The sequence below is a fragment of the Scyliorhinus torazame genome, chromosome 9 (genome assembly GCF_047496885.1).
Source record: "Scyliorhinus torazame isolate Kashiwa2021f chromosome 9, sScyTor2.1, whole genome shotgun sequence".
Classification (NCBI taxonomy): Eukaryota; Metazoa; Chordata; class Chondrichthyes; order Carcharhiniformes; family Scyliorhinidae; genus Scyliorhinus; species Scyliorhinus torazame.
In genome coordinates, this window is record NC_092715.1 from 97,605,383 (window position 1) to 97,619,784 (window position 14,402).

General features: G+C 46.0%; 1 protein-coding gene across 7 annotated transcripts in view; it reads right to left on the reverse strand.

The window, feature by feature from the left end:
• kiaa0825 (KIAA0825 ortholog) overlaps positions 1 to 14,402 on the reverse strand; it is a 685,054-nt gene that overhangs the window by 464,020 nt on the left and 206,632 nt on the right. For all 7 annotated transcript variants that reach the window (XM_072516291.1, XM_072516289.1, XM_072516290.1 and 4 more), the window contains one exon: positions 5,030 to 5,169. In XM_072516291.1, coding sequence (XP_072372392.1) covers positions 5,030 to 5,169 — 140 coding nt within the window. The remainder of the gene's footprint in view (positions 1 to 5,029; positions 5,170 to 14,402) is intronic.

The window sequence follows — 14,402 nt, forward strand, 5'->3', positions numbered from 1 at the left end:
GCGATGCTGGCGAAACTATTGGGGGAGGGGGAGGATCCCTCCCGATATGAACTGGATCGGGCTCATCGGTCGTGGAGGCCTGTACCAAAGGCGAGTGAGCAGCTAAGGGCAGTGACTCTGTGCTTCCGTAGGTACAGTGTGAAGAAGGTCCTGAGCTGGGCCAAGCAGAAGCGGGTGGTGCAGTGGGCTGGAGCTGGTATACGTGTATAACAGGACTTTATGGTGGAGCTGGCGAGGAGGCGGGCTGCCTTCAACCGGGTGAAGAGGGCACTGTACATTAGCAAGGTCAAGCGAAGCTGAGGGTGACTTAGAAGCTCAGGGACTTTTATTTTGGAACGCCAGAAGCAGCGGAGGAGTTTGCGAAGGCAGAAGGACTGTGGCAGAACTGACAAATTGAGAAATGGCCACGTGCCGATGTAACCTCATGACTGTATTTTCTTCTTTTTTGTTTCACTGCGTGCGGGTGTAGGGGCTAAAGGAGCCAATGTTGTATATATTTGGACAAGGGAAGGGATGGGACTTTCACTCGAAATGAGGGCTCTTTGGGGTGTAGGTGGATATGCGGGGTGTGTGTGCTAAAAGGGGATCTCTGGGCTTTCCTAGGGCCGGGCAAGGGGGAAAGGGACCCGGGCGGGGGCCTCCACGCTGGCCGGTTTAAGCCGGCCTGTGAACAGGAGTGAGATGGGGGGAGGGGCTGCGGCCATCGAAGCCTGGCAGAACAGGGTCCGAGTGGTCTAGCTGGGGTGGAAAGTTGGGGGGAAGGAACCGAGGTTGGGAGGAGGAGTTTTACAAGAGGCAGTGGACGGGAGGAGTTGGAGACTGGGGGCGGGGGGGTGTACAACTCTTGGGTATCATGTACGGTACTCTTTCAGAGGCTGGGTGGCGTTGAGTGTAGGGGGGGGGGGGGGGGGGGGAGAGGGGGAGTGGACTCTATAGGTCAATGGTGACCATGGGCGGTCCCGGACTCCTTTTTCTTTTTCTCCTTTGTTTTTTGTTTCCACCGTGGGAGGGTTTGGTTTATTGGATGCATATATTGACAGGTGGGCCGTTGTTTGGGGTGGTGGGAGGATGGGAACATTGGTATTGTTAAGGGGATTGATTTTGTATTTGTTACCATTTACTGTTTGTGGGTTGGGTGTAAATCTTTGAAGGAAAATGTGAAAATGTAGAATAAAAAAAAACATACGAAAAGTCAAAATTACATCACGGGGCAGCAATGTAATTAAACATGATTAAGCTTTTGATATGTCATAGTAATTTTAAGGATTAGTGTGGAATCATTCACAACAAATGCGAATAACCGGAGAGGAAAATTATTATATATATTTTATAAAATACATACATTGTCACGCAAGAGTGCCTTTAAGAAATGGATGTGTAAGCAGTGTACCTTTAAGAAAACAGTGATGTCAGAGAGTGGGTGGAGCTCAGCTCAGGTTCAGCCATTTTGGCAGGTTTTTAGTTTCAGTTTAAAAGCAGTGTTTGTGTGTCTGTGTGTTTCCAGAGAGCTGCAAGTTTTGCAGTTTGGTTTTGCAGCTTAAAAAGTGCCTGGCTGGTTTTGCTGAGAGCAGTTTAAAAGTGCCTGGCTGTTTTGCTGGAGCTGAAGGCAACCAAACTAATATGTCTCTGCCATTCTACAGAAAATATATATATCCTTTAACCTGATGTGATACTGTTTAAAGTTGTTAAGTCACTTGGAAGTTTGAAGGAACATTTTAAGGAATAATTTACTATTGCAATATTTTCTGAGTTATCTTTGAAGTAAGGGGTGTTAAGAGATCCAATGTTTATTTAAGATGTTAAGTTGAGTTCATGGAATAAACAGTGTTTTGTGTTTAAAAACCCACAAGTCCATAATTGTAATCCCACACCTAGGGAAAAAGCCGGGTGCTCGGAAAAGCAACAAATACATTAAAGGGTGAGGTTGGTTGAACTCCATGATATATTTTGGGGTTCTGAAAACCCCTCGCCCATAACAATATATATATATATATCTCTCTCTCGAAGAAAGACTAGCAGGAAATTGGGATGTCTAAAACCAATTGAAAGGAGTCTAAATATAACACGGTCAAAAAGTGTTGAATGGCTTCTTTAATGCTAAAATGTCTGTTTCTATTATATTGATTTTGATGCATTTTTACAAATCTGCACATAGATGGGGATTAGCAAAAATATCATACCATTCACCCTCATTAAATGCATAGTAAAGAGCAACAATTTTGTTGACACCAATACCATAGAACACTGCAGAGGAACCTCCTTGCTTAATCCTAGTCTGCAGTAAGCATTCCCTTGAAATGGATAAACATCGGTATCTTTTCGTCAAAGGCTGAATAACCAAATATGCTATTTATTTAAAACAAACTTATGAGTTGAACAAATACTCCATCATTTCCACTTCCACTTTAATCCCCAAGTACAGTTTGTAAAAATGTATTGTTAATTGTGATACTTGTTCTTCTTGACTGATCGCAAGATGTTTCACCATAACACAGTAAATTAAAGCACAAATACACTGCCCTGGAGCAGGAGAACATGGCTGGATTTTGCAATTGCTGCTACTAGATGTCAGAGTGGCCGCACAACGTTCAGACTGAAGTGCACTCAGTATTTGATAAGGTTTCCCTCCGTAGTCTTCCACCAGGAATTTTCACAAGAGGTGCACAACGAGTGCAATCGATTATCATGTTAATTTTAAAAATTCAACAGATTTTCCACTAATCTGAAAGTTGCGGTGGCCCAACCAACTGCACTTCCAAGGGTTCACTACTTCAAACAGCAAGTAGGAACCAGTGCGAATTTGGGCTGTTGCTCACTAATTCCTAATTAATTACACTTTAAAATGTTACATCTGTATTTTTGTAAAATAAATTATACCTGCTAAAATCTGATTTTCCAATGTTTTTTCTCGTGTGATTTTCCAACACCTTTTACAGTAGCAGCCTTTTCTTTGTAGAAAAGCAGAATGGCCCAGATCTTCCGAGGAGTGGCAACCGTCTTAGGATTGTTGTTCCACTGGAGAATTCTCTTAACTCGACACTGTTCCACATTTCCTCCAGGACCTTCCACCAGTATTTCCTGAAATGTGGAGTGCAGTGCCCATTGGGGACTCTATCAAAGCCTTGTGCAGTTTGTGAAGACCGGATATTCCCTCTTCTTCGGCACCAACTGCCATATGGTAAGTTTAAATGTCCAGTCTTTGAATAGATGAATGAGTGGATGGGTAGCTGCCTAAATGGGTGATGTGGATAAGTGGGTAGGTGGGTGAGGTCAGGTAGGTAGGTTGGGAGTGGGTTGGATGAGTACAATGAGTCGGTGGAAAATTGAAGAAGTGGGTAGGCATGTGTGATCCTTAAGCAGCTAATTAATGGCTCAAGGGTCTTTGCCACTGCAGCTGGTATTTTACCTGGCATCACGACCATGCTGGGGGAGGGGCGCCCATCGGATATCCTCTACAAGGCAAAACCCCCATACCTGCATTCCCCCTCCCCCTGTCCTATTGATCCCAACCTCCAATGTCCTCTTGCCAAGACCTGCAAGCCTGGCCCTGGTGAGATCCCAGAATTACCTTTGTTGGGACTCTAAGGCTCCATTTCTTCAGGGCTTACAGTGCCAGCAGTGGTCACTGCTCCTAAATGCCACTACTGGGCAAGAGAGCTGTCTGTCATTTGATTTGGAGTGGAGCTCCCTACTAATGGGGCGGAAGGCTCTTTGAAAGCTGTTTTGCACTCCCCTCATTTTAATTGCAGTTTTTTACTGCCAGCCTTCAACATGTCATGGGAGCAGCTTATGCAGCATTGCCTTTCACCTCTGATGAAGAGCAAGAAGAGCATCAACACAAACATCAAAGGCATCAGCTACCTTCTCCTCAGCCACATACTGTTCCATTGTGTAGAGGGAATGGACATATAGATCCAGTTCCAAGGAGATATGACTCTCAACACAGGGTCAACCAGACAGAGGATCACTTCTCTTGACATGTGTGAGCACTGGTGCCTGGTGCCTCAGGAGGCTCAGGCTTACAGGGCAGATCATTGCTGACATCTACAACTTTCTGGACCAAGACATCCTTCCCAGTGCCATAAAGATGTCTCTGTCTCTTGCCAATGTTATGCGCTGTCATCCCTGCAAGAAGAGAAAGCAAAGCATTGAGTATTTATAATGATTGTATGGCGAAGAGGATAAAACAACATTTGTGGAGGGTGATTGTAAGGCATGGATACATAAGGGCCATAGGATGAGGGTGAATAGGAGTAGCTGCTCAGATGGGGATGGGAGGTATCAGTGGAGTTTCAAGGTGCATTTCTCTGAGGATTGCTGTGTGTTAATGTTGTATTTGTCCTGCAATATAATGGATGCTTTAAGTTTGGTCATTAAACACACCAATTGTCAACTGGGGAAGGATTTGGAAGTCTCGATGCACTGGCTCCAGTTTGGAGAGACCACATTTCTGCTGACTTCTTTGGCCACTTCCATCCACGCCTGCTTGGTTGGAGAGGCTGGCCTCTTCCTCTCATAGTTGGGAGACATCACCTCACTATAGTTCCTCAGACACACAACAGGATCTCCAATTAAGAGTTGGAGGGTTCCCATGTCTCCTTTCCATTCCTTTAGCTGCCGAAGCCTCAAAATTCTGTCCGGTTGACCAATTCCAACCCATGCCAGGATTCCTTTCATCACAATTCCTCCCTTCGACAAATCCAGGAGACACACTACACACCCTCCCTGAATGGTTGGGGTTCCTGGAAATAGGATGCTTATGACATGTATCAGTTACAGAGCATCTGCAACACCTGCTGAATAGTTCAACAGGTTGCCAGCCTGCTAATGATCCCACGATATGGAAAGGACGATAGTGAAAATAATTCTGCCCATTTTCCCTGAGACTTAGCCCATGAACTCTCAATCTTCTCTTGTCCCTGAGCACACTTCTGCATAGGCTTTGTTATGCATTACCATATCCTTTGCAGAAAGTTTTTTTTAGCTGACATTTAACAGCAACCTTTATTTTACAAAACCTCATACTTACATGTGCTATTCAGCAGAATTCGAGGTACCAGGCAGTCCTTAAGCATTACAATTTGCAATAATAAGTTCCAATTGCAGTTGGGTTGTGACAATAACAACATAAGGTGCTGCTCGACTGCAACTTTATCAGATGATGCAGGGCTGAAACACACACCAAACAAAAATTATACTTCATTTGTTTAAGGAATGAGTAACATAAAATGTAATTCTAAAATTAAATTACAATTCTTCCCAAATTGTTCTTGAATATATTCTAAAAGATTATATTACGGCTTATTGCTTTTGAAAGAAATGTCGAATCTTGGAAACACCTCACATAATTCACAACTGAAAGACCAAGACAATATATGTGTCACCAAGTCTATAGGACAGATAATAGATATACTTATTTAGTGAAATAAAAAGAACTAACCAACGTCAAAAAAATAAATGCGGACATGTTCCCAATTCCTTTTAAAGCTTTTGGCAGTTACTGATAAGATGCTTATATGATTGAAGTTAGGTTAAATTATGTCGCAGATTCAATGAGAATTTAAATTGTGCAGAGAGTGGAGTCAAAAGGAAGGCTATTGCAGTGTATGAACAGATATGATGTAAACAAAAAGACTGTATAAATGGATGTGTGAGGGATTGAGTGAGATAAAAAATAGGAGCCAAGGTACTATAAAGAGTACAGTTGAAGCATTACGATTGTGTAATTAACCGTGCTTGATATTCTTCAAACAAATATTACATTTATGCCTCACGCCAATAAATCTGAAATGAACATATTAAGTTGTAAAAGGATTTAATTATTTCTGTTAAATTTATATATTTTCTGTTTAATCTTCCAATAACAAAGCCTACTCTATTTGATGTTGAACATTTCAATTTAAATAAAATGATATTTAAATAGCATTTGTTAAACTAATACATAAAGGGCGGGATTTTCTATCCCCCCCATCTGCGTGTTTCTCGGCAGCGCCGTTCGCTGGTGGCGGGATTGTCTACTTTTGCCGCTTGTCAATGCAATTTCCCATTGAAGCCACTCCACACCACCGAGAAATCCACCGGCAGGGGTGCGTTGGTGGTGGGAAAAGAGAATCCCAATGGTCGGAGAGTTCCAGCCAAAATACACATAAGGTCAGACTGAGCACTTAATCATGGATTTCAGCACATAAAACATACATAAAATACAAGGCGTGATTCACCTGAAAAAATTCCACATCTGGTTTTGGACACATTATAATAGAATATAATCTCTACAGTGCAGGAGGCCATTCAGCCCATCGAGTCTGCACCGATCCTCTGAAAGAGGACCCTCCTTAGGCCCATTTCCCCGTCACCCCACCTAACCTGTACATCTCAGGACAATAAGAGGCAACTTATTTTGGGAGGAAATCTGAGCACTCGGGGGAAACCCATGCAGACACGGGGAGAAAGTGAAAACTCCATACAGACTGTCGCCCAATGGTGGAATTGAACCTGGGTTCCTGGCACTGTGAGGCAACAGTGCTAATCACTGTGCCACCGCGCCGTCCGCATTTGGCGGGATGTTTCGCGACAGCTGCAGTGCAAAGATTCACATCGCTATTCAACGACACTTGACCGCTTTTTGGGGCCTCGGGCAGTTTCTCTCCGTTGAGGCCACACTGAGGAAGATTTCCTGCACTGGGGAGCTGAGCTCGCCAGCAGCATTGGCTCCTCACAGTTCGGGACGTCAGTTTGAATGGCTACCCTGTTCTCTACATCCCTCCTTTCAGGGCCCCCCCAACCTTTATTTGGCCGCATCAGACACCTGTAAATGCCAAACTGGCCCCGGGCGCCTTGGCACTGGCTGCCTGGTGCCCTGGCAGTGCCAAGGTGCCTAGATACTGGGGGAGTGCCAGGGTACTACCCTGCCCTGTCCCCGACCACCAAGGGAGCTCCAATGGCCTGCAAACCCCTCCAAGGTACCATTACGTTTGGTCCACGATTGTGGAAATCAGTGTTAAATGGCACCCGGTTGAGGCCTCGCATGCACGGCTGTTGGCTCCTGGGCATTGGGTAAATACGGCGTCCAAATATATACATTATCTGGATCACAGCCAGCCTGGCTTGTGTGAGGTTTTGTGTCTGGCCCGGAGCCTGATTTGGGGCTCGCCTACGATTTGCCCATTGAGCCTGGCTGCGTGCGACACCGGGCGTGATGCAGTGGGAAAATCACACCCACAATTTGTTGTTCCCTCTACATTTAAATTCTTGCATATGTCCCGATGACTGCACGATGAAAAGCTTCGCCATGTCTCTTTTGTCAGCGATATTCATGTTCTGTGCTACCAAATGACTATATAACCGATGTAAACGCTCATTTGCATATTCTTGACATTTAGATCGTTGCCACCTATTTACTGATGCACTTCGGCACCGTTTAACCACATGGTATAGTCAGTAAAAAGCAAAAGCAGGCAAACAAGGTGGGGGACAGACAAAGGTAACATTTCATAACTGTATAATTCTGGAACAAAATCAGCTAAGAATCAAAGTAGCTAATGTTTATTTTTAAAATAATTTTCCTTCTATTTTATATCCTAAATACAATAACATCAAGACATGTACTAAAGAATTGTGATGTGTGACCAGTCCTTGCTTCATCATAGTACAAGTTGCTAATTATTTAGTCCCAAGATTACACATTTTATTGAAAGTGTAGATAAAATGACAAGACCCGTAATGCAGGACAATGCCAAAGTTGAAAGATTTTGTAGAAATGAGAAATTAAAGCAGTAAATAGCAGCCAAGTGCATCAGTTTTAGTATGCAGAATGTAATAAGAAAAGGCGAAGGAAGAAATTAATTAATGACATTAAAAAGATAATTAAATGATAAAGTAAAACTTAGGGCTGAATTTTTATGCAGGCAGCAGGGGTTCCGCTGCTGAGGTCAAAATTGGGGTCCGGGGCAACTCCATTTCTGCAGGCAGTGGAATCCGAAGCAGCATTTTGTCATTGGAAGCCAATTAGGGGGATGTAACTGCAGGATGACGGGACGCTGACAGCCATGTATCCGCAAAGTCAGGTAAATGATGTGTGGGGGTACCTGGGCCAGCAAAAGTGGTTTTCCCCTCACTGGCGCCCACTGGAAGGCTGCCACAATTTACCTGGTGGTCTCCCACATGGCACAGCTCCCCAATCACTCGTAAAATGATAGTGGAGGCATGAAGAAGCCCTTAAATGGCCCTTAACTGGTTTAATTGGGCTATCAGTGGGACAGCCATCAGCCAACTTCGTGCCACATACCAGCTTTCCTGCCTCCCAGTCCCATCAGCCAACTTCGTGCCACATACCAGCTTTCCTGCCTCCCAGTCCATCCCCAAAGGGCTGGAAAAATTCAGCCTTTAAATATAACTATAAATATAAAATGAACAGATTGCAATTTTCAGTTTTCCTAATTTTCCCTGATTTTTGCAATAAATAAATAAATTACAAACCTCAAAAATGTTATTTTATTATTTCAGCTACAAATCTTGAAATGGATCATTGGGGACAGTTTTTTGTATACATTTTTAGCATCAATATGCATCTTGACTTTTACATTGACCTTTAAGATACCAGTTCAAATTTCAATTTAAAAAGACATTGATGTTTAAACTACATTCAAGAGTTCTTTGATAAAAGTAGATCTATTCATAGTTAAAAAGATGGTCTCCACTCATAGAATAATTTTTCAGGTACAGAAATGTGACATCGGTGGATCATATTGATGAAAAACATGAAGATCCTACATTTCAGAAGTGTTGAAAATATATTCTGGATAGAATCTTCTAAGTCAGATCAAAGCAGCCTGTATATAAAAAATCTATATGACATACAAGTTATAAATGAAACTTTCTTTCAGTTTAGATCAAAATGGTTACTGTTAAAAATATAGTGGTATCACAGATAAATACGGATTGTATTATAGATGGTGGGAGTGAAAACCATTGCAATTTGCAATATACATTCAGTCTCAACATAAGTCAAACAAAAATATTATATAAATGTCAGGTGAAATTCCCTGAGTAAATTTCAGCGCTAAACTCATCAGGCTAGACTTTGCTGTAGGGGCAGCACGGTGGTTCGCACTGCTGTCTCACGGTGTCGAGGACCCAGGTTCTATCTCAGCCCGGGTCATTGTCCGTGTGGAGTTTGCACATACTCCCCATGTCTGCGTGGATCTCACCCCCACAACCCAAAGATGTGCAGGGTAGGAGGATTGGCCACGCTAAATTGCCTGGTAAAATTGGGGGAAAAATGAATTGGGTACTCTAAATTTAAATTTCTTTTAAAGGCTAGACATTGCTGTGAGCGAACAGCAGCAGCTATGCATTAGCCATTCACTTGCCCACAGACTTTGTATAGGCTTTCACACAACAAGTTTCTGTCATCCAAACACTTAAACAGTTACATCACCCTCTAAAGGGCATACGGGACCTGGGTGAACAGCACAAGCAATTGCAATTCCTTAGCCAATCAGATTAAAGAAGAACTAATGAGTTTTGCAGAGTTTAAACCAGGAAATATTAGAAAAGTGAATTTAATGTCGAATCAGGGGCAGAAATCTAAAGGGTGGGGAAGCAGGACTTAATTAAAAGAGAGATAAAAATAGAAAACAAAAGAAAAAATATTTATAATGGCCGTGATTCAGCAACTGCGTTGTGCCCAGCAAGGATCTGGTCAATCGCGAGAGCCCCAAATCAGGCTCCCGTTGGGCTAATCGCGAGTCACCAGGCTTGCGCTGTCTGACGCGATCTGGATTTTGTCCTCTCTGGGCGAGATCCAGATCTGCACATTGAAATGAACCACTAGCAGGCCTTGCCTGCGAGACCTCGCCAGGATGCCGTTTAGCACTGGTCTCCAAAAACCTGGACCAGGTGTAACAGCATTGTGGAGAGTACCGCAGGCCTTTAGTGACCCCCAGGAAGTCGAGGACAAGGCAGGGTGGTACCCCGGCACTCCTCCTGATACCCGGACAACGTGGCACTGCCTGCCTGGCACTGATGCCTGGGTGGCACTACCAGGGTGCCAGGCTGGCAGTACCAAAGTGTCAGGTTGGCAGTGCTAGGAGCAAGGCCCGGGGGTTGCTGGGGAGAGGGGAGGGGGTGGTTGGGCCTTGCCCACAAGTGCAGGTGTGAGGGGTTCAAATGGCCCAATAAAGTTTGGGAGAGTGAAGCGGGGGGGGGGGGGGGGGGGGGGGGGAGGTCCTGAAAGGGAGTGGGCTGAGAGGGGGTTCTGTAGATCAACAAGAGAGAATCTAACCATCTTCACTAGACATGCAATGGCATTACCAACATCTGGGGGTTACCCAGGATAACAGTGGGATAGATAGTAGGGGAAGACAGTGGCGTGCTGATGTCACTGGACTAGTAACGCAGAGGCCCAGGCTAATTCTCTGGGGGCACGGCAGCTGATGGAATCAAAATTCAATAAATCTGAAATTGAAAGTTAGTCTCAGCAATGGTGATCATGATCGATCGTCATAAAATCCCATCCGAATCACTAATGTCTTTTGAGGAAGGAAATCTGGGGGGCCTGAAGGCCATGTAGTCGGGTAAAGCCCCGGGGCCGGGCGGGTATCCAGTGGAGTTCTACAAAAAGTTCTCGGGGATAGTGGGGCCGGTGCTGGTTAGGGTGTTTAACGAGGCGAGGGACAATGGGGTGTTACCCCCGACGATGTCGCACGACACCATCTCGCTGATATTAAAACGGGATAAATATCCGGAAGCTTGTGGGTCCTATAGGCCAATCTCCTTGATTAATGTTGACGCTAAACTACTGGCCAAGATCCTCGCATCCAGAATCGAAGACTGTGTACCGGACGTGATTGTGGAGGACCAAACGGGGTTTGTAAAGGGCAGGCAGCTGGTAGCCAACCTGAGAAAGTTACTCAATGTGATTATGATGCCCCCGGAGGGCAGAGAGGTAGAGGTAGTGGTGGCAATGGATGCCAACAAGGCTTTTGACCGGGTGGAGTGGGACTATTTATGGGAGGTGCTGGGACGGTTTGGGTTTGGGGAAGGCTTAGTGGACTGAGTTAGACTGCTATATCAAGACCCGGAGGCTTGGATGAACCGGACGACATCTGAGTATTTTCGACTATACCGTGGGGCAACACAGGGATGCCCCCTCTCTCCATTGCTGTTTGTGTTGGCCATAGAACCGCTGGCAATTGCTCGGAGAGCGGCAAGGGGATGGAAGGGAATGGTCAGGGGTGGGGTAGAACACAAGGTCTCGATCTCCGCGGGTGACCTGCTTTTGTACGTGTCGGATCCAGTGGCAGGGATGGATGGGATTATGGAAATCCTTGGGGAATTTGGCCGGTTTTCGGGGTACAAGTTGAACATGGCAAAGAGCGAGATGTTTGTGGTGCAGGTGAGGGGTCAGGAGAATAGGCTGAGGGAGCTACCATTTAGGCTGGTTGGGGAAAGTTTTAGGTATTTAGGGATACAAGTGGCGCGGGACTGGGGCAGGATGCATAAATTGAACTTGTCTAGGCTGGTGGAATTATGTATTTTCTTTTATTCCCTTTTCTTCTCATGTACTTAATGATCTGTTGAGCTGCTTGCAGAAAAATACTTTTCACGGTACCTCAGTACACGTGACAATAAACAAATCCAATCCAATCCAACAAATGAGGAGCGAGTTTCGGAGATGGGATGCGCTCCCGCTGTCATAAGCGGGGAGAGTACAGAAGGTGAAGATGACGATCCTCCCGAGATTCCTGTTTATTTTTCAGTGTCTCCCTATTTTCATTCAACGCACCATCTTTAAAAGGATCAGTAAAATAATCCTGGGATTTGTTTGGGCGGGGAAGTAAAGAGGGGGATGCTGGAGCGGAACCGTAGCGAGGAGGGACTGACGTTGCCGAACCTCAGCAACTACTACTGGGCGGCTAACATAGCCATGATAAGGAAACGGATGGTGGGTACGGGGTCGGTTTGGTGAGCGGGTGGACGCTGCTTCGTGCAGGGGCACCAGCTTGGCAGCCCTGGTCACGGCTCCTCTGCCGCTCCCGCCGGCCAGGTACTCCACCGGCCCTATAGTGGTGGCGGCTCTGCAGATTTGGGGCCAATGGAGGAAGCATGCGGCGGAAGTGGGAGCGTCGGTTTGGTCCCCAATATGCGACAAACACCGAATTGTCCCGGGGATGATGGACGGCGGGTTTAGAGCGTGGTGGAGGGCGGGGTTGGGAAGGATGGGCGACTTGTTCCTGGAAGAAAGCTTCGCGAGCATGAGGACGCTGGAGGAGAAGTTTGGGCTGGCAAGGGGAAACGACTGCGGGATTTCGTACGTAGACAGGTCCCATCCTTTCCACGCCTTCCACCAAGGGGGATTCAGGACAGGGTAGTTTCCAGGGGCGAGGTAGGAGAGGGGAGAGTCTCGGATATTTATAAGGAGCTTATGGGAGCGGTGGACACAGGGACCGAGGAACTGAAACTCAAGTGGGAGGAGGAGCTTGGTGGGGAGTTGGAGGGAGGCGTATGGGCAGACGCTCTGAGGAGGGTAAATGCAACCGCAACATGTGCCAGGCTCGGCCTGATTCAGTTCAAGGTAGTTCACCGGGCCCACATGACGGTGGCCCGTATGAGTAAATTATTTGGGCTGGAGGACAAGTGTGCTAGATGTGCGGGAGGACCAGCGAACCACGTCCACATGTTCTGGGCGTGCCCAAAACTCAGGGGGTACTGGCAGGGATTTGCGGATGTCATGTCCCGGGTACTGAAAACAAGGGTGGCGATGAGTCCAGAGGTGGCGATTTTTGGGGTGTCGGAGGACCCGGGAGTCCAGGAGGGGATAGAGGCCGACGTTGTGGCCTTTGCTCCCCTGGTAGCCCGGCGATGAATACTGTTGGCCTGGAGGGACTCAAAGCCCCCAAAGACCGAAGTACGGCTGTCGGACATGGCAAGTTTTCTCGGCTTGGAAAAAAATCAAGTTCGCCTTACGGGGATCACTATCGGGGTTCGCCCGGAGGTGGCAACCATTCATCGAGTTCTTCGCGGGGAATTAATCCTCAGCTGGGTGGGGGGGGTACAATAGCGTAGAGTAGGGGGGAAGAATGGGCGGGTCTATTTGCGAGAGAGGAACTGTTATTTGCACTATGTTCTTGTAATTGATATTTGCACACTAATGTATATTGTTACTGATTACAATGCCAAAAATACCTCAATAAAATTGTTTGCTAAAAAAAAAGGGAGGAAATCTGCTGTCCTTATCTGGTCTGGCCTACATATGATTCCAGATCCACAGCAATGTAATTAAGAACAAAGAACAAAGAAAAGTACAGCACAGGAACAGGCCCTTAGGCCCTCCGAGCCTGTGCCGACCATGCTGCCCGTCTAGACTAAGATCTTCTGCAATTCTGGGGTCTATATCCCTCTATTCCCATCCTATTCATGTATTTGTCAAGATGTCCCTTAAACGTCACTATTGTCCCTGCTTCCACCGCCTTCTCCGGCAGCGAGTTCCAGGCACCCACTACCCTCTGTGTAAAAAACTTGCCTCGTACATCTCCTCTAAACCTTGCCCTTCGCACCTTAAACCTATGCCCCCTAGTAATTGACCCCTCTACCCTGGGAAAAAGCCTCTGACTATCCACTCTGTCTATGCCCCTCATAATTTTGTAGACCTTGATCAAGTCGCCCCTCAACCTCCGTCGTTCCAGTGAGAACAAATCAAGTTTATTCAACCTCTCCTCATAGCTAATGCCCTCCATACCAGGCAACATCCTGGTAAATCTCTTCTGCACCCGCTCTAAAGCCTCCATGTCCTTCTGGTAGTGTGGCGACCAGAATTGAACACTATACTCCAAGTGTGGCCTAACTAAGCGTCTATACAGCTGCAACATGACTTGCCAATTTTTATAATCAATGCCCCGGCCAATGAAGGCAAGCATGCCGTATGCCTTCTTGACTGCCTTTTCCACCTGTGTTGCCTACATTCTACAGGGTTCTACATTCACTGTATATTCCCTACCTGCATTAGACCTTCCAAAATGCATTACCTCACATTTGTCTGGATTAAACTCCATCTGCCATCTCTCCGCCCAAGTCTCCCAGCGATCTAAATCCTGCTGTATCCTCTGACAGTCATCATCGCTATCCGCAATTCCACCAACCTTTGTGTTGTCTGCAAACATACTAATCAGACCATTTACATTTTCCTCCAAATCATTTATAAATATTCCAAACAGCAAAGGTCCCAGCACTGATCCCTGCAGAACACCACTCGTCACAGCCCTCCAATCAGAAAAGCACCCTTCCATTGCTACTCTCTGCCTTCTATGACCTAGCCAGTTCTGTATCCATCTTGCCAGCTCACCTCTGATCCCGTGTGACTTCACCTTTTGTACCAGTCTACCATGAGGGACCTTGTCAAAGGC